The following is a 27826-nucleotide window of genomic DNA, read 5'->3' on the forward strand; positions in this document are numbered from 1 at the left end:
CTGCAGAGCCTTCCTCCCCTGAAGCAGATCAACACTCCCACACAACTTATTATTGTCTGCAAACTTACTGAGGGTGCAGTCAATTTTGTTGTCCAGATCACTGATAAAGATATTAAACAGAACTGGCCCCAATACTGAGCCCTGAGGAACACCACTTGTGACCGGCCGCCAACTGGATTTAACTCCATCCACCACCACTCTTTGGGCCCAGCCATCCAGCCAGTTCTTTACCCAGCAAAGCGTAAGCCCATCCAAGCCATGAGCAGCCAGTTTCTCCAGGAGAATGCTGTGCAAAACAGTGTCAAATGACTTGCTTCAGAATTTAAAAGAAAAAAATAGTCAAATACTTTTTAACTCTAAAGTCGGTCTAAATAGGGAATACCTAAGTTAAATTTTATCATATTAGGTAATACAGAATATGGCCTATTCTTTAGGCATAAAATGAAATAACATTTTTATACCTCTTTATTTCCTTTTATTTAATTAATTTCTAGCATAGTTATTACAGTTATCGCCAACCAATATAAGTCTGGAATGCTGAAACAGGTACATTCAAAACTGCTCATCTGATCTAGGCTATTTTGCCTGTTAAAATCCAAACTTGCCATTGCATATTCCTACTCTTTAAGATGGGACTTCATTCAGTCTCAGAAATGAGCATTCTGCCCTATGTCACAGAGTCCCATGGCAGCATGCTGCCTCTACTACTCACACTTTCTGTCATTAATGGGTATTAAGACACCAGATTCACCAGTTGACTCTGGAACATGGCAGCTAACAGGTGTCTGACAAAGACAGGGCTCATGCAGGGAGCTCACTGAAGCTGAGTATGGAAACCAAAAGAAAAAACAGATCTTCAGAAATCAGAAGCTCCCACCATCTGACCCTATTCACTTAACACTGCTCCAGAAACATCTGAACATCATTATGTTACCTAATGACAAGGTCTTACAGAAGTACAGGACAAGTTCCCAACAAAACAAATATTTAGCAGAACTATACAGGAAGTAACAGGTCTTATAAATGACTTCAAGCATCTTATGATTATTTTTTCTAAATTAGTTGTTCATCTCTTCATGAACTGCAACCATAACAGACAATACTTAATGACTGCAAGATGACTTTGATTTTAGACATTGCTCAGTGAATGACAAGACACATAGGGAAGGAAAAAAAAGGCACTTAGATAAGAGCAATGGTACCATGAAGTTATGGCAGCAAGTTTCACATGCATCTCAGCAGTTCTTGTTTTGCATAATGAGGCAGATTATTTGTGGCTGAACTTGTCATTGCAGGCAAAAGAGAGTAAAGTTAGCCACAAAATTTCCATATATTAAAAGTTTTTAAAGATGGAAAAATTGTGTTTGGCATATCTAGATAAGTATATTAGCTACATGTTCATTTAATACTTCTTTTTAATGCTATTTCCCTTTAACTATCTTGTTCACTCAATGCATTCATTGCCTGTGATGTCTCTGGAGGGAAAAGCTACATATTCATTCCATCTGTTTTAAATTCCACATTTGAGAATTTGTAGTAAGTTTAAAACGTCTTTGTTGCCTTATAAATATTTAAAGAGAAAATATAATTATATTTAAACTCCCAGAATTGTTGTTATTTTACAGTAGTTAAGTTTTAATGTTTGTATGCTAATCTGTTTTGGTCATAAACACAAGATTCTTGGGCATTGTCAGATCACTAATACTTGAAGCACAACTTTAAACAGCACCAAGAAGAACCTACTCAATTCCTACTGTTTGTATGTGGAACAGAAATTGCATTTATTGTAATCGCCTTCTACTAAATGATCTGGTTTGACAAACCAAATTTACTGTTAAAGGCATTTTAATAGCTGATGCTCAAACTGTCCTGCTGAGTTGAGAAAGTGCAGCAGATACATATTATCAATCACTCCAACTAGCAGTAAAGTCAGAGGCTACAAACCTGCCACGTACCCAGTGATAAAACTGCTTCTGATAACACGCAGTGGCAATGAGATGTCTAATACATTTTATGGACAGCCTTAAAAATTATTTACACCATACAATACAATGCCATCTGCGTACAGAAAGCAGATTTGTTCTCCGAGGAATATTACACGCCTTTCAAGCACTGTGAACTGCTGAAGTGAAATTGCTACAAACACCTTTATGTTAATTCTATTTTATATCTTCAAGATGCACAAAACAAAGCCTTAAGAAAATGGATTACTGAAAACAGTCATGTTCCATATATATGCACATGTATATGTATAGATGTATATATGAAGTCAGATATTCGCTTATTTTCTCATAATTCTTTATTTTACCGCAAATCTCAAAAGACTGCTAGATTTCATTTTCTTTTTACATAGTTGAATGAAGAGACAGGTGAAATACCTCAAATATTTGACCCAAGTAAGGTTCAAACCATGTCTTTTCCTGCTACCATCGTATTCAATAGTATTTTATAAACTCAGATTACAAGAAGAAAACCATGTGATGCTAACCTTTAAAAAAGTCTTTAAGTTTTTACTGCAGCCTTTTAAAATATATTTACTCTTTTATAAAATTATACCAAAAATTTACACTTAAAACATCCTTTAAAATAAGAGATTACATAACAAAATATATACTTTGAGATATTATCATCTACAAATAATACAAATACAAATGAAAATAGCCTTCAAGAAAGGCAACACAATACATTTTACAAGATAAACAAGGAAATGAAGTGGAGAAATGAAAAACAGCAGCTGATAAGAATTCTAAGAAATAAAAATGAGATTGTGCTAGTAATACATAATGGTCTCGAGAAACTGAATGCCAGAGGTTGGTATCAAGACAAAAAAATCCAGCTGAATTATTAAAGGGCATGGCTAGTTTTATGACCATTAATAAACAGGCACTTGTTACATGTATTAAATTGAAGGAAATCAGATCTTAGACTTGAAAGTGTTTGCAGAATGAGCACATAATTTACTCTCCCACTCACAGCATACAAACTGGCAAAGGAGTCCTGTGTTTGCTGAAACATTAGACACTCCACAGAAAAAGCATCTGTGTACAAAAGGGGCCCAAACAAATTCAGATAGGTTATGCTGTATAATGTAGTTGAAGTGGTAGGGGAAAAAATTCCAAAATTAATATCATATGAAAAGTATTAATTTTAAAATTTAACTTCTTCCCTGCATCTTCATTTATTTCTCCCCTTCTCCCTTGGTAGCCTGAATGAAATAATAAAAAAATTGCACAGCTCTTCTCATGTGTCAAGTCTTTATTCCAAATGTCAAACACTATCCCAAGTATTACAAATACTGAATAAAGATGTAAACACTGGCATGTTGTTAATTAGGTTTCATGGGGAAATTAGGATGCAAAGAATGGTATCAAGGGAATTGCCCAGACATGGGTTCTAACAATGCTGTTACTGCTCTCCCACAGTAACTTTTAACAAAATTGACTTCATTCCTCTCACAGTATGCCTTGCCAAGAAACGGATTTGAATAAAGGACCCTCATTAGCAATAAAAGTTTGGAAGGTGGAAGTGCTGCTTGAACTTTGTGTTGCTGAAGTACATGCAAGGAAAAGCACTTTGCTGAATTACTAACAGTGGCAGCGCAAGCCAGTCCCAGCCTGCCAGTCCTACAGTCTCAGCTGCTGCTCTGGGGTTCTTAGTCAGTCACAGAAGAATAAATTTGTAAGAATAAACTTGTAGCCTCCATGCACGGATATGAAAGCTTAGGATACCAGCCTTCTCTACAATTGTGGAGCTCACAGTGCCTATTCAGACCTTCTCAACTCCTAGCTAGGCTCTGTAATGTACTCTAGGAGATGCCACGTGAAGGCTGATAGAATTATGCAACAAGTATTAATGCTCAAACCTTTTTTACCTGCTCCCTGTTAGTTTCAGAGCAAAATTTAAGGTGTTGGTGATTCCTGAGTGCAGTGATTACAGGCAGGAAAGTATCTAAGAGTTATTCAGGGTTGCTCAGAAATCTCCCTGCTGGTATTCAGAGGACTACTACCTTAGTGACAGCTTAAAATATTTATGTTTTACTACTGACAGCACCACTGAACCAATCTGAAAATGAAGCATGTCATATCTACTTCAAGCAACTCGTGTATCAACAGAATTGTAAACTAAGTTCCTGTAACACTACCTTCATTAGGCCATCTTTAATTCAGGTTCTCAGGCCACAGCTGTACCTCTAAGGTATCTCAGGCCACAGCTGGGCATCTAGATCAATTTTAGGAATTTTTCATTATAGCACAGTTCTAAGAATTGACTTTTAAACAAACAGGACAATCTACAAACCTGCCTCCATGAGTCAGTAATCTTTAACAGCCAGAGAGTTCATACAGCATGGACTACCCTTCTTGTAACTAACATAGCTACTGTTGTGTGCGCTAAAGGCGAAAAGGAGAACTTAAGATTCCTAACATTAAAAAATAATACTGAACCTAGGACATGTGAACTCATTATGAAAATACCAAATGTGCCTGGGGAGTGCCTAGAGAGGAACTTGCGATCACTCCTTCAGCTCAGCTACAAAGAGTTAACATCAGGAATCTGAAGGGCAAGATGTTTAAATCTGTCTCTGATTAATGGGGAGGAGGGACTCCGATACTGTTACATATAATTCACAGAAGGAAGAGACCACTTGAAAACAGTTCTTGGCCAACAGGAAGGTAAAATACATTCACGGTCAGACTCTGTTGTGTTGATCCACTAGAAAACTCTCACATTAACATGTTTAAGAAAATTCCTGTTCTAGGTACTGATAATAAAAGTCTTATGAAGCATTGGAGTGTCTTATCTTCAGTGTGCTCAGAAATCAGAAGCCAAAAGGCATGAACTGGTTTTTCCTCACTTACTTCCTTGATTTGGGATTTTAAATAGACTGGCTTACCGTAACGCAATGTTAACCACTACCGAACACATTTTCCTGAACAGGCAGTGAAGGACTGCAGTGCCAGGCACGCTTATACCCAGTGACTTCACCGAAAGAGCTGGAGCAGTGAGTGGACACTGCAAAGAACCTGGTTGCTTATGAATACCTGAACACTGCATGCATTGATCACTGTAAAGTAAAACTGAAATGCAGAAAGCACTGTACATTAAGGTTTTCCCTCCCCCCAATATTTTTCATTTATGTGAAAAATATTCACACCCTAACCCTACAGGAGTTTTAAATAGATTAACAGAAGCTAATGGCCAGTAAGTTGAAAGGGGAAAAACCCAACTGACTTATGCCTTGTAAGTGATTGTAAAAGCCCACTAGAGGGTAACATACTGGGACAAGTTTGCTGCACACATCTGGGGCTCCATTTTTTGATCTCCTGTGCTTTCATTCATCTCTTTTCAGGATATGTTAGTGATTTTTTTTTTTCCCCTAAAAATCATTTCACATAACAAAGACCATGCATGCCACCTACTCCTTCATTGTACAAGGAGACACTTCAAAGAACTTCTGATTTTTCTGTGCCCTATATTCCTGTTTTCCCTTCAGTGGGCAAGAGCTCAGTGGGGTTTTTGTCACTACTGTCACTTAGAACATGAGCTGGAAACTCTGTCTATCTCCCTTCTGCCTGCCCTCTATTTTAGTCTCTCCTGTCTCTTAGTCTTGCTGCTTAGTTGTGTCAGCAGAATTATTTTCTACCTAGATGGGACCATTTTATAAAGTGTTAAAGAATGCATTTAGCAACTTCTGATCTATGAAGAATTACAAAGACGACTGAAGCTGGTAGGTTTCATAACTAGAAGAGCTACACCTTTTTCCTTCTATGGGTTTTCTGTTTTTCACCAAAATTATCAGTTTCTGTCTGTCAACAAATTGTGTTGTTCAAAAGTAACTACCCTGTATCCAGAGGTGAACGACAGAAGACAACAACTTGAACACAGCACTTTGGACACTTTTAACTAGTGAAATACTCTGCTGCGTGTGTTTCATCTACACTATATAGGGACTATTTATATCAGCTGAGGAAAAAGAACTACCTGGTCTGAAAGAAAAGAAAAAAAAAAAAACACCACACAAAAACAAAACTAAAAAAAACCAGTTTGTTTTTTTCTCTTTTTTCTTTAGTAAACCCCCGAAAACAGGTAGCAGAAAGACATAAATCAGCAATGGATATGGTCATGGTAGGTAGCTAATCATCTGGTAAGAGATGGCATTTCTTTTTATGGCTTACTCCATGAATTGTAACTCAGTGAAAACTGTAAAGGATAAAGTAATCACAAGCACAACCACAATGAAGGAAAAACAGTTCAGTTGTGTACTTACAAGTTTGGGTGTTTATCTTTTTATCACTACCATTAATACAAACAGTGCATGTCTCTTGACAAGGCTGAGAGTTCAAATCATAACAGAAGCAAAAGAGAACTTGAGAATGTCATTTCAGATAGCCAGCAGAAGAAAACTTTTCTGGTTTTTCCTCCCATTATGGCTTTCCGAACAAACAAAAAAAAAAATCCTCAGTTTGAATGTGTACATTACATATTATCAAGGGGGAAATGGCTACATAAACACAGGAAACAGCATAATTGGAGCACAGAACTAATTAAGAAAAAATAGATCCAGTATTCAAGTATACCTATGCTTCACAACATTTTTAATGGTAAATTATTCTACTGAGTACTTTGGTAAATGTACATATTTTACTATATTACAAGTATCTTTCACTTCTTAAACATTTATGACAAGAAAAGTATTTTTTTTCCCCATGAAGAAAAAGTAAACACAACAAAACCAAAGCTTCTTGTACTGGGGGGGCGAATCTTCAATTTAAGAAGTGAAGGAATCTCTGTTTTGGTGGAGAGTTTTTGTGGCTTTTTTCTTTTTTCAAAATTCAACGCATTAACAGTTACAGAAATTATCCGATTAAAGTAAATCTTTGTAAAGTAAATCTTGCTGCTTATTTGCTAAGTCCCTATTTTATTTTTCCCAGACACTTTCACTCTGGCTGTTAGACCTACTTAAGAGTCACCCCAAATCAGTTGTATGTTTATTACTTTGTCTCTTTGCTTTTCCAAATCCTGATCTGTAAATTTTGCGGCCAGGCCTGTTTCCCTCACTGTGCAGATGTCAACAAAACTTCTCCAGAGTGGAGTGAATGCACCCTGAAGAGGCCTCCTTGTGAGGTCCATTACGATGTAAAGAGAAAGTTGGAAATCCATAAAAGAATAAATAAACACTTAACTAATCAAAGTGAGAACTTTCTGACTTACTATGAAAAGTAAAAACAATGTTTTTTAATTAGCACACACTATCCCTTAAGGGATGTTGAGCTGTCAGACTCACCACAGCATTTATTTTAAAAAGCTTTATTTGTCAGAATTCCTGAAACTGACTTTAAATATGCTTTCCTCAAAAAAAACCCCAGAAAGCCAGGGTGCGGGTGCCTTCTTCCTAGACAGAAGCTGGAAACATTAAGGCAGATAGACAAGCTGGTTTTTAGCAACAGACTTCTAAAAGAGATCAAGAGCTTGAGTGCCCAAATGTCATCAGCAACTTCTTCTGAGTTCAAAATAAGAACAAAAACTCCAAAATTTTAACTGAAACAAACAAACAAAAACCCCTAAATGAAAGTCTAACAGTGAGGGATAAAACTACGTCGGTAGAAATGCTTACTGGAGCTAGTATTTTATTTTATATTTTCCAAATTGCCAGAAAAGGTTATATTTGACTTACTGGCTCCTTTAGTTTATTTTCTTTCTTTAAAGAAACAACAAACAAAAAATGGCCAGCTAGAGAACTCTCCATAGAAATTTAGGCTCCTAAACACTAAAATCTATCTATTTAGAGCCTCACACAAAATGGTCTTGGAAAAACATCATGGCTAATGAAGTTATCTTAAATTCAATGGGAAAAGCAGATATTCATTAGATACTGTCCAACTCCCGACTGCTTCCCCTTTTCCCCATAATCCCTACCTCAAAAAAGAGAGTGGAAGTCTTCTTGAGAAATTCACGGCATTCTTTGCTCATTATCATGACGGGCAACTTTGAAATAAGTTACTAAACAATACTTAATGACAATCTGATTAGCCATGGTTCAGGCTAAGAAAGATACATGGTCACTGAGTAATACAAAATACTTACTCTGTTTCTACATTACATTTTCCAACACTTGGCTCAATTTCAGTTTGTGCCTTAGACACTTCTATTTTCCTTGGCAAAGTATCTCACAATGTAGCTCATCCTGAGGAAGCTTTTCTGACATTCAGCCTAAATTCTCTCCCAATTTCTTCCTGTCAGATGACTGCCTCTTCTTAGCTAGATGATGTAAGCAGCATACACACTTCCCACACAAAGAAACAAAAGTTCTGCTAATAACGTACAAATGAAGTTAAAATTCCCTCGTCAGGAACTCATGCAGAAAAAATGCAAATGAGACCATCTGAAAAAAACTGTATCAGATCCTGAGCTCATTCTTCATCAGCTCATTGCTTTTACACTCAACAGGTTCTGAAAATGCCTAAGTAATAGTATGAGGATAAATACACAAACACAGGGGCAGATAAAATTATGCATACATTATCTATAGATATGCTTAGGTATCTACAATCTTTTGAACAATTATTCAAACTCTGTCAATGTTTACAGTAGTGTTTAATATAGAACAATAAATACACTGCATATTTTTTAATAAACTTATAAAAAAATCTTGGCTTGTTATGAATCTGAGTCAAAATTTAGAAAGATGTTTTTTGCTTTTAAACTCCTACCAACATTAAAGTACTAATATATTTCTGCTACTGTGATTTGTTTGGCTTATCATAACACTGAAAAGGCTTGTAAAAGAGGTACAAACTACTTACATACTACTTTACAAAAGTACTTGTGACATACTACTAATAGCTTGCGTAAGTTACAATCAGTGTAAATGCACAGCCATTTGTCATGACTGTGGTTTGAATATAAATGTTATCAACTATCAAAACTTCATTACTAGTATATGTAGACCCAGCAAACCTATTTAATAATTATGGTGGGGAAAACAGTATTACATTTTAGGTGCTACTAACCCCATCAGTTTTATAAGCTCATTTGGAAATCAGACCTTCCAAATTACAGTATATAGTGCAATTACATTATCACAGCTTTGAAGAGACATCATATTCCCAGGATTGATGGTCCCGTTAACAGCTTTTGCCATTTTTGGGATACCGTGCTAATCTTTACTGAAATTTTCTTCTACCAGCTTGGTTGCAAATGTAACTTTCACTACCGTGTTAAAGACAATAACATCTGTGCCCTTTAATTCTTAAAAAAACCCCAAAATCTGGAAATTCTGTTCCTTTTCATGATAGTCATTATCATAACAAGTATTATTCTTGGTTTGTCATTTTGGGAACAGGCACCTTGGAAACAAATATCTGATTGCAGGCCCGTGAAATTCATTTCATACTAGCAGGCCTCCCTTATTTATTTTGCAACTCCCATTCATTGAGCCCTGTTTCAAATTAAAGAGTGATAGCTTGACAGGCAAGGCGAACAGTTCAGACGGGAAGTGGACTTAACTATTGTTCTACCTACTTACTTCTTTAGCAGCCCATGCGATAAATTCTGTGTGAGGTAAAAATGCTTTATCAGTAGCTAAGTGGTGGCTATGGGGACTAAGCAACTACGTATGTACCAGTTTATTAGCAGTCACGTAATACCTGCCTGCTGCTCTTAGTGAGGCTGAGAATTGATTAAGCAGCCAGGTAGGGTTGTGCTGGTAGTACAGCTGGCCCTGCAATCACTATTTGTGACCAATCTGTGCTACCTTCCAGTATGAAAATGAATTTTCATCTTCACAGACACTGCAGGACTCCATGGGTCAATTCCAGTAATTGCAAAGGTGGGGTTAATAGCTACTAACCTCTACTATCTATTACTATTAGAAATCACTTTGCATTATAATGCACAGCTGCTGTGAAATAAAACACCAAGAAAGGCAGTCTGGTAGTTAAATGCTTTGCTTCTGTGCTGGGTCTGGTTCTTGATACAAGAGCCATGGAGTATCCAAACAATCCACTATTCGTTATCTCTCCAGCACCAAGACCGACCCCCCAAAATCATTGTTAAAAAAAAATAAAAAAATAAAAAAAGAAAAAGCTGGTGCTGAGGAAACTAGCTATTCTAAGAGATGAATGTAATTGGAAGTTGCATTTTGTTTTAACAACTATTTCATGAATGAACATGTCCAGGCATAAAGCCAAAGTCAGCCGAGCTGTTTGTAATGGTACCATGCCCAGGAACTGTTAACTCTGAGATTGGAAGTATGTATCCTTTCAGGAAACAAAAGCACGTGTATGAACATCTAAGATATTTTCTGAAGAAAGGTAGGTTAGCCATAGAATTCAACTATTCAGAGATAAATGAACTTTTATATGTGCAGGATCCATGGAAAATCTTTCGATATGTCCATGCTATCAACAGTGTTAACTCTGTGTGTACAGCGCTCCAGTATCCCAACAGAAATTTAAGAGTAAATTAGAAACATGCAATGTAAATGTAGCTGGTCAAGCTAATTCCTTACAACCACAGGAAAAGGTCATGATGTTCCTTTAAAAAACAGACATAACGATAAATAAACTAATATGAAAATGCAATATATGAAGTTATAGAAAAATTTAAATTGATTTCAAACTGTGAAATAGAATTTTATAGCCACATACATACAAAGCTTTACTGTGAAATGTTCCGAGGTTACTTAAGCCTCAAATGCTGAAGAATTATAATTTAGAAGGTTCTGCCAATTGTCAGTGATTAAAGTTCAAAATGAGCATGTTGGGAACAGCACACAAAATTAAGAAAAGGATGCAGGACACGGGATGACACGTGTCATGAAAAGACATTTAGAGCAAAAGGGCTAGAAGTAATATCAGATACAGGTTTCTTAGTCTTTTTTCTGCTCTCATGCAAATATGACTAACAACATAAATCCATTTAGAAAGCGCTCATTTAGCTTGTAAAAAGATATCAACACAGTGTAAGAGCCAGCTAAGGGGGAGAGAAAGGTCTGGCATGCTTTCTTTAAAGGTAGTCTTTTACTGAAGGACAGGTATCCAAAGAAGCAGCTCTCACAATATTTTAATCTTTAAGGCTACTAGACTCTGTGGTCCCATCATTCGAAACTTTCTGCAGGACCACGTGACATGGCTTCCAGATTTCTGCTATAATTTCCTTCTACCACCAGAAAAATAACCTCTTTCCTTGACCACAACTAGTTGTAACAGCAGGGCTGCAACAAACATTGCACTGAGAGCTAGATTTGCAGGCATTTATTTTGGCGGTCATGCTAGCTTAAGCAGAATTTGCCAATCTTGCATTGCTTCTTCGTGCTCCCTTCGACTTCCTCCTTTGCCTTCTGTTGTGATACTGAAACAGCCTGTGGCAACATAGCTGAAAAACAACCAGCAAAAAATTTTCTTTCGTTTACTTTGCTTTTAGCCATGTCGCTTTTCTGAAGTGGGTACATAATAAACTGGCACTGCTGCCAGGGGAAAAAAAAAAAAAAAAAAAAAAAAAAAAAGACAAAACTGTTAATCTGTTTCAGTCTCAGTTCAAAGTAAAAGCACTTGCTCAGGGAGAGGCATTTAAGAAAGTTTGTCAAAGTAGCAATAATTTGAGCTTGTCAAAGTAACAATAACTTGAGCTTCTAGAGACATTTGAAAAGAATAAAAAAAGCAATCTAAGTGTTCTGCAAACCTTAAGACAACGTCCTAATGAGAACATTTCAAATAAAACATCTGTGTGGGTAAGATAGCTATGGGCCCATGCAGATTACACTGGTTTCCCAAGAGCGAATATCAAGCTGCCTTGACATTAAAAAACATAATTTACATGCTTTCTTGTGAAAAGGTGGTGGTGGGGTTTGTCGGTTTTTGTTTGTTTTAAATAAAGGCATCTTTGTTTCTACATACCCTTTGGTACGTAAAGTGCTTGTGTTGTTATCCATTTTAAATCCCATTTCCCAGGACACTGAATAAGAACAAGATATATAGGGGTTTCAAACTATTCTGGAGATCAGACTAAATGAAGAAAAATTCAAAAAATATATTGTTTGTAGGAATGAAGTACCTTTTCTCATACTACTGGGAGAAGGGCAGATAAATTCAGAATCCATTAAAAAAAATTAAGTGGTTGATTGTTAGATAACAGCATGTTCTGACATACTTACAGGCTAGTAATGGGGTACAGCATGTACCCTCTGTTATGAGCAACTCCATTCCCTCCATCTGCAGTCACAAAATAAATGCATAAAACTTTTAAGGCTATAAGACTGGCTGATCTGATCCATCAAAACTCAGGTTCCTTTAAAACACTCATTTAGAAGTGCAAATATCTTTCTTTTCTCTGTCAACAGTCATCTGAGAAGACATTCTGTGACTGTGTTGAAAGCCAAAGCATCTACAAGTTGAACCTGCATTTCTGTGAAGACTAAAATGCCGTTAAAGTAAACTCATTCCAGCCATGCTACTCAGTGAATGCCTTTCAAAACACTTTGGGAAGTTGCTGTCCTGTAATGCAAGATCACATGCATTGAAAAACAGGGAATATGAAATGAATATATGAAATTGATAAAAAATTAGATTTATAAAATGAGAAGTAGCAAGCGGCTTTCCAACTAACCCTTCATTTTGTACTTTTACTGAAGGGAGGCTTTCATCTGTCTGCCTCTTGATGATACTTTTCAAAATTGGGGATGGCAAGCAATACCATCTTGTGAATGTTCTCTCCTAACTGAAAAATGCTGCAAAGTAAACCACAAGTTTTCAGAAATTTGGCCATGAGTTACTGTTTTACTGACTGGTTTTCAATAATCACTTCCTATCCTTATTGCAGTCACTGCTGATTAGTCAATTAAGAACTGCAAAGACCACTACTAAGGCACCAAGCCAGCTCACCAGGACACTGTAAAAATCATGGGATTGTGTACAGCAAGCTGTTAAATCTTTTAATAAAACACTTCACAGACCAAAGATGAAAGACTCCCTGTAATAATTTTATATTGTAATAAGGAGCAATCATCCTAGCACCTTCCTAGTCAGATATCCATAGGGAGGTAAACGCAAATACAAGCACCCTGAATACAGAAAGCAGGAGAAACTGTAATAGTTAACTGCATCAATTACGTTAATCTACAGTGTAGTACTCCAGCAACACACACTGTAATTTAAAAATGAATGGATTTTCTTCATTTCCATTCTCTGCAGAAAACTGAAGAGCAAATACTATACGGACACTAATTATCAAAGCCTTCTTACTAAAGCCTTGCATACTGTTTGTATAAGATGTTAGAGGTACATGGATGTTCAGAAGTATTATAAAAAAAGACCAGAGCTAGTGAAGCCCCTTATCTCCACACCCCTTTCCTTTCCTCTTGAACAATCATTCCAGGTCCTACTTTACAGTCTCTTGGCCCCATCAAGACAAACAAGTGCTCCCAGTTTGATGCCAGCTAACTAGCCAACACAAAACAGCAGAGATTAACGTGACATCTACACTTTCACACCTCTGACAAAAAATGTTTACTACAAGAAAATAACTGTCACAATTCAGCTCTATGACAACTATCTTGGGAAATAGCAAAGACTGTCTCTAAAAATAGTCAGATTGCTTTCTTCCTCAACTGGTAGGTTCGTGAGGCAATGGGATTATCCAGGACCAAGCTGAGGAGGACAGGGTGCAAAAGGCTTTGCATATGCTGTGGTTCTTCACTGTGGACATTCATATCAATAGGAAACAATTCACATTTTCAAATGAAAAAGAAAAAAAGAAAAGAGAAAGCTGCTAAGAAACACAGTGCAAAACATGAACAGTAGGTTCTCTGCTGACTTCTTCATCATAAAACTCTGAGCAAATTCTGTAGTAATAGCATTACTCTGTCATAGCAAAATGATTCCAGAAGTACCTTCTGCAAAGTTAAAGAAAAGAGGGACCTATTATTTTGAATCCCAGATGTCAACAGGTGGGCAGTAACATGGATGTGAGAGGGACTAGTTGCAACTAGTGAGATCAGTTTGATCTTTTAAATATTATCATAATCAAATGTCACAGGATTACTTCAGTTTTTTTTCATTTCCACAAAAATAATGGAAAAAATTATTTTAAAGAATGAAAATTATTAGAGAAATTAGAGCTACACTTTAAACAAATTAGGAATGTACCAAGTATAAATCTGAAAAGTAGCACTAAGAGCTCCATATGCACTCCTAGACATTATTATTTGAGAAAATTATGGAAGCTGACACAGTGTCATCTGGAAGAGCCAGCTAATGCTCTGTACTAAGAGCACCCATAATTTTATCCCCAAATTGTCTGGCCTAGTATGTGTTTTTCATTTGGGAAAAGTTCAGAAATGTCTATGCACACATACAGATGTTAAAAGTTAAACTACATTAATGATAACAGGAGCTGTTTAGTTTTATTACTTTGTTGGGTTTTTTTAATTGAGCACAAATACTAAGAAACATTCACTGAACATGTATATTTTTGTACTTGAGCGGTACAGAGAAAGATAGTAAACAGGATTCCTTCTAGCCCAAGACACAGCAAGGGGGAAAGCTGCATTGCAAGTTCTCCCTCTGCAAGAACATGCCAAAGGATCATGTTGCAGATCTGCTCTCTAGGAAGCCTGCATGAGAGAAATATGCCTAACACTTGATTCCATTGATCAGTTATAGTGGTCACAGATAACATCTGTAGGCAGGTGCTTTTTCATAGCAACTGTATCAAAGAAATTACTATCTTCTCGATAGTAATTCTGGCCCAGAAATACATCATTTTCCTTGCATGCACTGAAGTGAAGGGAAGGAACTGTTAGAAAGTCAGGGCCAAAGGAATTATTTTTCCAGCTGGATCACTTCTCCAATTATGTTCACTACACAGTCACACAAACACTTGTACCAACACAACAGGGAAGACTGGACATTTTCTTAAATGGTCCAAGAAATACTCTACAAATATGCAATTAATATGAATCCAAAAACATTCTTCTAGGTGTCGCCGAATTCCACTTGAATCACCTCCCAATTTTTACGTTGACAGTAGTTGGGACACAAAGCTGACTCAGATTTGGGGCAGAAAGCTGGTTCTGAAAAACATTCACTAGTTAAAATTTTCTGTAGCAAAGTTACTCCAACCATTCGAGAACTAAAACACAGCAGAAACCCATACACTGCTGCTGTCTACATCCTCTCTCTTCTGCAATAATTTCCAAGGCTAACAGGCAAAAGCTTCAACAAAATAGTACTACATTATTTTAAAAATAAGAATTCATATTATATTACATATAGTAATGACAAACCATATTTTTCTCCAGAAGAGAGAGATGAAAAACATAAGCAAAAATTATTCTAGAAACTAAAATAAATGGAATAAATTAGCATCTTCCACAAAAATTGAAGATTCACGCAAATTAACCATCTAGAAGGTAAAAATTCACACACGTCCTGAAGAGAAACATATGCACACACTGTCAATTAATTACTTTTCAAGCATCTACTTATGGTTGACATTATCTGAAGAGTTCCCATTTCTCTCCACAGACTCCATAATGTGAGTCGAGACTGGAAAAGTGTAAACGACTGCAGTGTACATGCAACCATAGGTTAGGCAACTTTCACCTGTATAGACAAAACTTACTCTTCTCACAGTTTGGGATCTGAGACAAATTCCAGGAGGATGAAAAGGAAGTGAGAAGACAGTTCTGAAGGCTGAAGATACTCTGCTAAGCTCTCCAACACTAGGAAGTATCCATGGCTTGTCCAAAGACTTCCAGGAGCAATTTACAGTAAAAAGGGATGAAGCAGCAACCACCGATCTCTGCACTCTGAGGCCGACCTGTCCTTAAATGTTGCAGATTTGGTTTTCTTCTAGCAAAGCAACTTCCCTTTTGAGCTCTTAGAAGTAGACGTTTCCCCAGACCAGTCCTTTAGATCCCCACCTCCCTTGCCTAGAAGGCAAAAGAGGACTAGGACATAATCTGCTGATGCATTGCACTACGCTGCAGACCTTTCCTGTCCACTTCCAGGCATGAAAAAAATTATGCTGGTGGGGACATAGAGATTGGGCGCTGATACCTCTACGCTGCATACAGAATAAATTCCCTAGTGTACTCAATAACAGGAGAACAAAGGATGAGGTGTTTTTTCTTTTGTCTTTTTCACTCATTTCTCACAATATTTGCAAATGGCTCAGATAAGGAAGTGGAGCGGAAGAGTCTCTTATAAAAGGCAATGGGGGAACTGGGTAGCAAGCAGGGTTATAGTGACAGAAATGTTTAGTTATTTTTGAAGTAAGACTCAAAATGTTTGTTCTGGTTAGTTCTTAGGAAGTAAGACTGACAACTGTATCAGCAAGAAATAAAGAAAAAAAAAAGGGGGAAAAAGTCTCATTTCAAGGGCTGAAGTGTTAACCTGTGGCTGAGGACTAGTAGGTCTGATCTGCCAAAAATTTTAAAGGGTGCTGAGATATGTCATTGCAATTAATGAATCCCAGGTCTCCAAAAAACATTGATCTAATTTATTTGAACTAAAGCTACTCAAACAGTCCTCCTTGTAGACAGTCTCTTCTCATCCTGAGCTTCCAGGTGTCCAGCCTTCCTTGTTGCCTATCTCTGTATCTTTTCTAGCCTATATAATGCTTCCTGACCAGAAATGCATATAGTAAGTATTCAAAAATGGGAGTTCACCAAAAAGGTTATGAAGGCATGCAATTTGTTTCCAATAATTTTCCCAATGATTTCTAAAACTTAGCTTGACTGCCAGTGGGCAGTAAGCTAATCGTCTTAAAAAAACCCAAAGAAACCCAACAACAAAAAACAACAACAAACAACAACAAACAACAAAACAAACAAAATGAACAAAACCATTCAAATCAGTATTTTCCTATCTTGCAGAATTTCATTTACCAAAGAGATGGATTTCTTCTGCAATTAATATCCAGTATGTAGCCTACTATACTAGGGGTAGGAGGAAGAAAAGGGGAAGAAAATCAGAAATAAATAAATGTAAAAATAATTTTTATAACAAAATAAAATAATTCCATGCTGATTTACTGCTCCTTGTTCAATAGAAAACTCAGTTACTTAGGAAATGGGTATTTCCAAATTACTAGTCTGATGTACAAATTCAGAAAGTCTTTCCAAAGAAGTTAGGTTAACAACACAGTACATACTACATTAGTTGCTCAATAGGATATGACAGGCCATCTTAAGTGTAAGGAAAAAAAAAACAAATGCCAAAAAGCAGCTTTGAGATGCTTTTTAATTAATTTACGACAGCAAAAATGGGGGGCAACACAAACCAACCCAAACAAAAAACCAGTCCTAACTGCAAGAAGAAGAAACCCTCTTATTTGTGGTGTTGTTCCTTCATTTGTAGTAATATGCTTTCAGACAGTCTCCTTGCAGGCAGGTTCCTACCAAAGAGATTAATTTAAATGCCAAAATTGGTATGAGAGGTGAAGAGCACTGAAAGCAGTTACCAAGTATATCAAAACATCATCATACACTATTTTTTGTCATTTTAAGAGAGCGCCCTTGTGAACCAAAATGCCAGGTGTATGCTCTGCAGTCTTAGGGTGCTAGTATGTATGATTTTATGACTTCTCCCCTTTATAAACTGAGTAATAAGCAGCACCTGTGGATAGAAGACTGCTTACTCTTCTGATGGAATCTGTAACCTATTTCACATTACAGGGCAAAGGTTAATTCTGCTCAACAACATGCTGTGTCCTTCAGTATCTGATTTTATGTACCATTCCATGGATAGCTGGTTTTAATAGTTCATTTATTTTTCTTCAAGTGCAGCTTTTGAAACTGAGTATTTTGATGCCTTCCCTGGAAGCAGATAGCATCGGACCCCTTGTGTGAGGGCAAATACAGAACCACAATGAGAACATCCAGTTAACACAAAAAAAACTCCACAACAATGAGATACTCTCTGAAGTATGAAGATTATGAGATACAAAGAGACAGACGTTAGAAAGAAAAATATTCATCGAACATAGTACAAAACTATTCACTACAGAATTTTTGTACTATCCCCTGAAGTATTTAATATTGGTCAGGAATTCAAAGTAACCATACACATCTCACTGATTCATGATGCCAGAGAGAAAAGCTCTGGGACCATTCATCACTTGCCAGCAACCCATAAAAACTTGGGTAAATAGCAAGGAATGTAACAGTTAAGAGGCCTGTTTCAGTTTGGGATTTAGTAAACTTTCAGAAATAATCAGGAAGTTACATTAAAGATAACATAACACTCAAGAGAACACATTCAATGCTTCAAATTGATAGGGGATCTCAAGGAAGAGGAATTCAGTAGCATGAACCAATTCATCTATTCTGGTGTCAACACAGCATAATCCTATGAAAGGAAAAGGAATTAGTATTTTATATCACTCCCAGTACATTTGTTATATGTTTGTTATGAAGTTTACTAACAACACCAAATGAATAGGAAACATAAATAATGCATGAAACTAAAATAAAAAAAAGCATATCACTTATTTAACAGAAACAATGTAAATTCAGCAAGAGTGAAAGGAAATTATTTTAAGTAAGTTCCCTTGATATAGATCCAAATATTCATGTGAAATTAAATTATAGCATCTCTATTGTTCCCTAATAATCACTGGGAAATGGAGGTCATTATTTTACATTCCCTGGTGGCTTGTTGCTGAAGTCATTGGAAAGGCAGCGGGGATAAATCTGACTTTTTATCCTATTGGTACGCTACTTGTAAAACCCAAGAGTCACAGCTGTTTGGTTGGAGTTTTTTTAAGGCACCATTTACCAACAGCATCATTAAATTAACACCACTATGAAATGAGAGATATCAAACATAAAGCAGTATATCATAAAAAAAGGTTTCTTATGAGTTACTTCTTCCTTCATTTGCTTTTTAAGGGGAAATGTTTGGTGCATGATCTCTGGTTTTTCTAAGACTACTAGCCAATTTTTTAGCATCAGGAAATAAAAGACAAGGATAAAAGAAATTGAGTTATAATAATCGCCATCTTATTACTGCTGCCAATAATAACGGCTGCAAAGCTTTACACAACAGAATATTTATTTATGTGATACAGTTTTATTTAACCTTACACTTCAGTGTTTTTCCCAGTAATACTGTTCATAATATCTTGTTTTGTTAGCTTCTTCTAAAGAAAACAAAAACAAGTTCCTTTTGGTTCTTTATGCAAGAAGGACAGAAGACTTGCTAAGCACCTCTCAAACTATTTCCTTGACCACTGGAAACACTTAATTTATACATTCAGTGGGCAAGCAGTCCAACACACCTCTCTCTGTTCACCAAAGCAAAAAAATAATTTTACTTATGAAGAATTTAATGGGCATCAGATGAGAAATAAATTGGTGATATGAATATATACTTTCCACATTCAAATCTGATTCATGCACTCATATGCATGCTCATAAATTAATAATATAAAATTCAAGGCAGGGAAACAAGATCGTTAGCTGATAGCTAAAATTAACATCTGTCATTCCATATTCCCTTACATCTAGTATTTGCTGATACAATACTGTCTTTTACTGTCACACACTTCAAGAATTAAAAGGAAGATGTAAATGGTATTATGAAGTGTGTCCATAAATAGTCTCAACAGTGACTAGCTGCTTTTCTCCAAGCCTTCTACAATATGTCAAAAAGAAAAAGCTTTTTTTTTTTAAACTTTTGCAAGTTTTCTCTTTTTATGCAGAAGTAAAGGAAATCAAATTCTTAATGACCTGCATGCCCTGTCTCGAGCTTTCCAGTCAGCTGAGAACTCTTTCTAAAATCATCACTAATCTGCAAATTGGCTGGCTTGAAGTGCTTCCAGCAGAGGAATCAAAGTGTATGCATAACGCTCCATACTTCCTCAGAAATAGGCAAAAAATATTTTGAAGGTTTCACAGTTAAATCACAAGTTTGTCAAGCAGAAAACTCTTATTATTAGCAATCTGTTCAGCATCTAGCATGGCACACTGATCCTCACAGGGACCTCTGGATTCTATGATGGCATGCATAAAACTGCAGTAAGAGAACTGGAGAATAAAAAACAAGCATCTTTGACAAAGGTGATACTTTCTGTATTGCTTTTTTGGGTTTTGGTTTTTTTTAAGCTTCTAAGCCCTTACCGCAAAAACATATACCGTAAGATACAGTAAATACATTCATTACAGTATGAAAAGCTGCAAATTAATGGGTTTCAGGGGAAAAACTGAGGAGAGGCCGTCTGTTGCCTCTAAATAAAACCAGACTCAATCTTTAAGTCAGTCATCATAGCAGGATATCCAATTTGTATGACTGTATGAAGTTAGTACAGCAACGCTTTGGCTTCTTTTACAGAGCATTTAGAACTTTGTGACCTAGAGCCAGAGCAGTAAGTAATGCAGCCCAACACACATCTCTATCATGTAAATGCCATCACAGGGTGGCACTGGACATAAACTCAGAAAACAGAAAAAAAAGACACCCAAACTCTCTTTTTCATTTATAAAATTTATTCCTAAAGAATAGCATGGGCACAGTAACTATGTAGAGATCTAGGTGGGACTGGTTTATCCTACATGTATTTTTTCAAGCCTCAGGTTCTCGTTTTTGCATTTGGCTCTACCAGGGACAAATATTTTAGGAAGTTTAATTCCAACAATAAATAAACAAATTCCACCAACAGGCAGATCAAACTTTTTAAAAACAGAGAAATTCTAAGTTTGCTGAATTTTCTTATTCAAATATCACTACCATAACTGTGTGTTGTCGATGCTCTCAGCATGAGCATTCAGTTTGAAGAACAAACAGAATGGAGCTATTTCAAACTCAGCAAAAAGCTGGATGCAAATGATTTCCCATGAAGAGCAGCTTCTCCACACATTAATACTATTTGTCAATTTCTTTACAATGATTTGATGATGACATTCTACTAAACTTATAGCCATTTGGAGAATATTTTTCTGTGAGACTGAAATCTCACCCAAGTCTTTGACCCTGCATTGGGATCCAATAGCTCAGCTATACAATCCATGCATTCCCACTGAATTCCTACTGAAATAAAACAAAAAGTATCTTTCTATCCGGCTGCTCTTTTTTCACTTAATAAAATTAATGTTTTTCCCCCTTTTACTATAATGGCCTTCCTACAAGATATGAAGTGAAACATTACACACATTACCACATTATATTGTGGTGGGAGTCTGTTACAGACCCCCCAACCAGGATGAGGAGACAGATGAACTATTCTATAAGCAGCTGGGTGAAGCCTCACGATCGCTAGCCCTTGTTCTTGTGGGGGACTTCAACCTGCCAGATGTCTGCTGGAAATACAATACAGCAGAGAGGAAACAGTCCAGGAGGTTCCTGGAGTGTGTGGCAGATAACTTCCTGACACAGCTGGTGAGGGAGCCAACTAGGGAAGGTGCCCCGCTGGACCTCTTGTTCACCAACAGAGAAGGACTTGTGAGCCATGTGATGGTTGGAGGCTGTCTTGGGCAGAGTGATCACAAAATGATAGAGTTTTTGATACGTGGAGAAGCGGCGAGGGGGGTCAGCAAAACTGCCACCTTAGACTTCCGGAGGGCGGACTTCGGCCTGTTTAGGAGCCTGGTCGACAGAGTCCCCTGGGAGGCAGCCCTTATGGGCAAAGGGGTCCAGGAAGGCTGGACATTCTTTAAGGAGGAAGTCCTAAAGGCACAAGAGCGGGCTGTCCCCAGGTGCTGAAAGACGAGCCGGCGGGGAAGAAGACCGGCCTGGCTGACTAGAGAGCTCTGGCTCGAACTCAGGAGAAAGAGGAGAGTCTATGACCTCTGGAAGAAGGGGCGGGCAACTCAGGAGGACTACAAAGGTGTAGCGAGGTTGTGCAGGGAGAAAACTAGAAGGGCCAAAGCTGAGCTAGAGCTTAGTCTGGCTGCTGCTGTAAAAGACAACAAAAACCACTTCTTCAAATACATTAGCAGCAAAAGGAGAGGTAAGGAGAATCTCCAGCCCCTAGTAGATGGGGGAGGAAACACAGTGACCAAGGATGAGGAAAAGGCTGAGGTACTTAATGCCTTCTTTGCCTCAGTCTTTATTAGCAGGGCCGAATGTTCTATGGGTACCCAGCCCCTGGAGTTGGAAGACAGGGATGGGGACCAGACTGGAGCCCCCATAATCCAGGGGGAAATGGTGAGTGACCTGCTGCACCACTTAGACACTCACAAGTCTATGGGGCCTGATGAGATCCACCCGAGAGTGTTGAAGGAGCTGGCAGAAGAGCTCACTAAGCCCCTTTCCATCATTTACCAGCAGTCCTGGCTAACTGGGGAAGTCCCTGCTGACTGGAGATTAGTGAATGTGACACCTATCTACAAGAAGGGCCGGAAGGAGGATCCGGGGAACTACAGGCCTGTCAGCCTGACCTCGGTGCCGGGGAAGCTGATGGAGCAGATCATCCTGAGTGCTATCACACGGCATGTAGAGAATAACAAAGGGATCAAGCCCAGCCAGCATGGGTTCAGGAAAGGCAGGTCCTGCTTGACCAACCTGATCTCCTTCTATGACAAGGTGACCCGCCTAGTGGATGAGGGAAAGGCTGTGGATGCTGTCTATCTAGACTTCAGTAAAGCCTTTGACACGGTCTCCCACAGCATTATCCTGGAGAAACTGGCTGCTCATGGCTTGGACGGGTGTACTCTTCGCTGGGTAAAGAACTGGCTGGACGGCCGGGCCCAAAGAGTGGTGGTGAATGGAGTTTACTCCAGTTGGCGGCCGGTCACAAGCGGTGTTCCCCAGGGCTCGGTGTTGGGGCCAGTTCTGTTTAACATCTTTATCAATGATCTGGACGAAGGGATCGAGTGCACTCTCAGTAAGTTTGCAGACGACACCAAGTTGTGTGGGAGTGTTGATCTGCTGGAGGGTAGGCAGGCTCTGCAGAGGGACCTGGACAGGCTGGATCGATGGGCTGGGGTGAATTGTATGAGGTTTAACAAGGCCAAGTGCAAGGTCCTGCACTTGGGCCACAGCAACCCCATGCAACGCTACAGGCTTGGGGAAGAGTGGCTGGAAAGCTGCCTGGCAGAGAAGGACCTGGGGGTGTTTGTTGACAGCCGCCTGAATATGAGCCAGCAGTGTGCCCAGGTGGCCAAGAAAGCCAATGGCATCCTGGCTTGTATCAAAAATAGTGTGGCCAGCAGGACTAGGGAAGTGGTTGTCCCCCTGTATTCGGCACTGGTGAGGCCGCACCTCGAATACTGTGTTCAGTTTTGGGCCCCCCACTACAAGAGGGATATTGAGGTACTGGAGCGTGTCCAGAGAAGGGCAACGAAGCTGGTGAAGGGTCTGGAGCAGAAGTCTTATGATGAGCGGCTGAGGGAGCTGGGACTGTTTAGCCTGGAGAAAAGGGGGCTGAGGGGAGACCTTATCGCTCTCTACAACTACCTGAAAGGAGGTTGTAGAGAGGTGGGGGTCGGTCTCTTCTCCCAGGTAACAAGTGATAGGACGAGAGGAAATGGCCTCAAGTTGCGCCAGGGGAGGTTTAGACTGGATATTAGGAAATTTTTCTTCACCGAGAGGGTTATCAAGCATTGGAACAGGCTGCCCAGGGAAGCGGTTGAGTCGCCATCCCTGGAGGTATTTAAAAGACGTTTGGATGAGGTGCTTAGAGACATGGTGTAGTGGTGGTTTTGGCAGTGTTAGGTTTATGGTTGGACTCGATGATCTTAAAGGTCTTTTCCAACCTATATGATTCTGTGATTCTGTGATTACATAGAAAGATCAAATTATAAACCATAGAGAGGCCAGAAAATTCTGTAAGTGAAAAAGGGAGTGACTCCTCCGCGGAAAAAAACAAAAACAGAAAGAAAGATAAAATAAAGGGAAATTATGTATACATATTATGAAAGACTAACCAGTTTGAAAAAATAAAACCTTCACCTATTCATTGCTTTTCCTTTTTCTAATAGTTAGCTCACAATAATCTTTAACCTAAACTGGAAAGCTATTCATTTGAAACACTGTTTAACTAAGTAATTCATAAGTGTTCTGACAAACGTCTTTTAAGGTGGTAAGTACTGAACAGTCACCTTCTCACTCTTCCATCCACCCAGGAAAAAATACTTAGCATGAAGCAAAAATTTTGCACTTTTATAGGTTTAGGTGATATTAACTGTGCAACTGTACCATATAAATGTTTATGATTTTGCCACTTTAAAATATTTATGTAAACAGAAATAGCAGGAGACCAATTCTATGGTTATTTACTCCTAGGAATAAGAGAACTTTCTGTATTCCTCTTCCTGGATTAATAAATTTCCTCCAATCTGAGTCAGAAAATCCTTTTCCTCACCTCCCTAAGTACTCATAAGAGGAAGGAAAACAAGGACAGAGGAAGTCATTGGATGGATTTGAACTAGTTAAACTTTCACAATGTTTAAAAATCCCCCTACTGAGGTTAATCCTTACCTCACTTCTTTATTCATGATTGACTTCCAAGGAAGAAAAAAAAAGTACATTCATTGCTTATGTGGAATTTTTAAAGAAATACTTGTACAAGAATATACTTAAAATTTCTTTAACAAAGCTACATCTGAATAGAAATATAAATGAAAGTACACTGTAGATTCATCAGTATGGAAACAAAGGGAATAAGAATACCACAATAAACCACAAATCTGACAAGTCTGATGTACTCTGCAAGAGTTTCTCAGAGGTGATGAATTTGGTTTCTCACCACTTATCATATTCTTGGATTACTAGTATACATTCACTGGACAATACTCTAATAAAAGTATTTCATTAAATATAAATACCGATCCACATTTCTACTATAAGCTCTTTGTTTACAGTTTACTTTATTGCTGTGCCTTGTGACTAATAAGACAAGATGGGAGAAAGGAAAGGTACAGCAGCATTCAGAGGTTATTTTGGGGTGGGGAGAAGGGAGGGAGGAAATTGTGAGAAAACAGTTTTTAAGTCAATGCAAAAGTATTTGGCTGAACACTCTATTAAAAATTGCTGCGGTCTGCGCTAGCACATTTCTGCCTTTGCAGAATGAAGTGATTCTTATGAAATACTTAACATCTACTACACAAGTAAAAAAATAAAAATAGCACTTCAGGAGGAATAGCAAAAAAAAGTACTATTTTATACAAAAAGAGGCCCAGTGCAACATATTATTGCCAGCAAACTTACCAGTCGTCTCCTCTCTTCTTCAACAGCAATCAGGAGCCGAGCAAACTCTTTCAGTGACTGGGCTGAAAAGAAAACAGAGAAAAAGAACATCCTGGTCAACATTACATTTTAAGACCAGATGAGTCCATTATCTGGATTTAAGTTGTAGTGATAAGACACTGTTCTTATATAGTACTTCACTGAAATCAGTAGTCATTAAGTGAGGCACAGGCTGAAGTGAGCAGCAGGTCAAGAGCATGTAAAAAACAAAAGAAAAGAAACTGAGTCTTCAGAGTCATGTGTATTTTAAAAAAAAATATTTTTAAATGGAATACAGCAAACGCATTTTCCTGAAAGTGCAAAGATCAGTCTCAAAACAAAGAATTCTACAATCAGCCACAAAACTTACTTTAGCACACAAGGAGCAGAAAGAAACTGCAAAGAAAAATCTTGAGCTTCTCCTATTAAAGTGCAGCAACAAGTATTTGCAAGGACTATGAAAAATATTCAGGTAAAAATTTGAAAGTCAACATTTTAGAAGAAATGTGTTACTTATGCCAAATGTTTAGGTTTAGCAGCTCTTTGGCTTTATGTTTTGCAAGGACAAGCTCTCAGGTGATGAGAACAGATGATTGATTTATAAGCAAGCTTTGAATTCTGTTACAGCTGTGAGAGAGTCTTTGCTCAGAACTGCCTTCAAATAAAAGTCAAAAGGTTATGGCGGATGTCAACAGAAACATAATAAAAGTATTAACCCATAAAAGAGGGCAAGAAATGGGAAAACATTCCAAAAACTCTTAAGGCTTTATTCTCATGTAAGCAAGTGATGCAAATCTCTAGAAAAATCTATCTTTCCATTTATATTACTTTCTCAAGGGCATATGAGTTGTTCAGAATTCAGCATTACAGTTCCACAGACAAAAATGCCAGAGAAGAATCATGTGAAGAGAGCTAAGTAGCCCTTTTTACTTTCTCCTGATGCATCTAGCAGTAATTGCTGCCAATGACAGGATGCTAAATTTCATGGTTTCAAGCTCTGATCTCAGAATGCAGATTCATAAATCCTACAGCTTCTCACAACAAACTTGAGGCAATCTAAATCATCTTTTAAAGAGGAAAAAAACCAAGGAAACAAAACTTATAGAACTTCTCAAAGGAACACACTTCAAAAAGTTTTCACAGTTAACCAACGTACTGCTGAGGTTATGCTAACAGAACTCCTGTCCTCTTAGCTATTCTTCCATCTTCCTAAGTGTTTTTACAAAATGTGTCACTCTCCAATAATATGGCTTCATCCCCTCTCAGCTTCCCTGAATGATTTAAGGAAATAAGTACATTTTCTAGAGGATCTGCTATGTTCCAGTAGCTCTAAGAGGGAACCAGCATGTAGCTTGCCTTAACTTGTCAGCATTCACGGATTGCTACTTAGTTTTTGGACCATACCCAAATCATTTTTATCCTTTATGCCATCTGGACATTGCAGAGGTCACCCTTGCATTCTTCTTGCTCTCTCTTAACTTTCACAGCTGAAGAACACTTTGCTGTTTGTTCCAATTTCTTCTGCAAGACCTTACATAGTTTATTTTTTTGCAGCTGTAATGCTATACCTGCATATCTTGACCTCTAAGTCATTCTTTGCTGACAAATCCTTTTTTCCCCATTATTACTCATGAGCTCTTTGTTTAGTCCAAATACACCTGGTAAGTTAAATGTCCATCCAGGTGGGTCTCAAGCCTTTTCCTTTAATATTTTTCCCTGAGAACACAAACACCAGAAAATTTTGCCACCTTTTAAGTAAAAGAAATTCTAGGCCTCCTGCACAAACTTCTGAACTCCTCGACTCAGGCTTACCAGCTGAGCCTTTCAGTTACTGACTTTCAGTTACTTACCAGCTCAGCCTTTATCAGAGTTACGCCTTGAGATCAAGAACTTAAGCTTGCTATCCACTGAATTAACTCAGTCTCTTAGAGTCAGCTCATATCCCAACTGTCAAAATCAGGTAAAGAAATAGATGATGAACTGACTGGTTAAGTTACCTGATAAGAAATCTGTTGAGTGTTGCATTCAAGAATAACTATGTACCCATTATGAAACCCTAAAAACTAAATAAACAATGAGCCAAACACACATGACCAAATTATTTTCACACTCATATGCCCCAAAATTTAACAAGAAATGATCCTTGCCTGTAGAAAAGAGGACAGAGCCAGTTCATCCCTTGCACATGTGGCAGAGTGATTCTTTACCCACCATTAATCTTTTCAAATAAACTAGATAAACATATTGTTTGAATTTTATTACCTATTCAGGGAATTAGGATGCACTTCAGAAAAACAGCTGACTTTCTAGTAAAGCCAGCAAGAGAAATTGTTTCCAGATTATTTCAGTGAAATAATTGGTCATTTTTAACCACAAGATGATGTGTTACTGCAGTCACATGTTAAAACTCCATTCCCCCTCCTTTTTTCGCTTTTTTACTGTGGAGTCACTCACAGTGACAGAACTATTTCAAAGAGAAATGATCATACCAAGCACTATATCTTTGTGAGGACAGCAGATCCGGAACCTACTGAAATGTAAGTTTTCCCCTACCCGTGTCAGGCCTTATGGTACTCTTCACTTAAGTTTCTGATCACATCATTAAAACCATCCTTAATACAACAAAGGCTCATGAAATTTTTTTCTTCATCATCTGCAATGAA

At 37.8% G+C, this 27826-nt stretch overlaps 1 protein-coding gene across 2 annotated transcripts in view; it reads right to left on the reverse strand.

The window, feature by feature from the left end:
* ARHGAP42 (Rho GTPase activating protein 42) overlaps positions 1–27826 on the reverse strand; it is a 178110-nt gene that overhangs the window by 93650 nt on the left and 56634 nt on the right. For both annotated transcript variants that reach the window (XM_075491057.1, XM_075491055.1), the window contains exon 3: positions 25146–25207. In XM_075491057.1, the coding sequence (XP_075347172.1) occupies positions 25146–25207 (62 nt within the window). The remainder of the gene's footprint in view (positions 1–25145; positions 25208–27826) is intronic.

Source organism: Mycteria americana, chromosome 1 (assembly GCF_035582795.1).
Source record: "Mycteria americana isolate JAX WOST 10 ecotype Jacksonville Zoo and Gardens chromosome 1, USCA_MyAme_1.0, whole genome shotgun sequence".
In the NCBI taxonomy this organism is placed as follows: Eukaryota; Metazoa; Chordata; class Aves; order Ciconiiformes; family Ciconiidae; genus Mycteria; species Mycteria americana.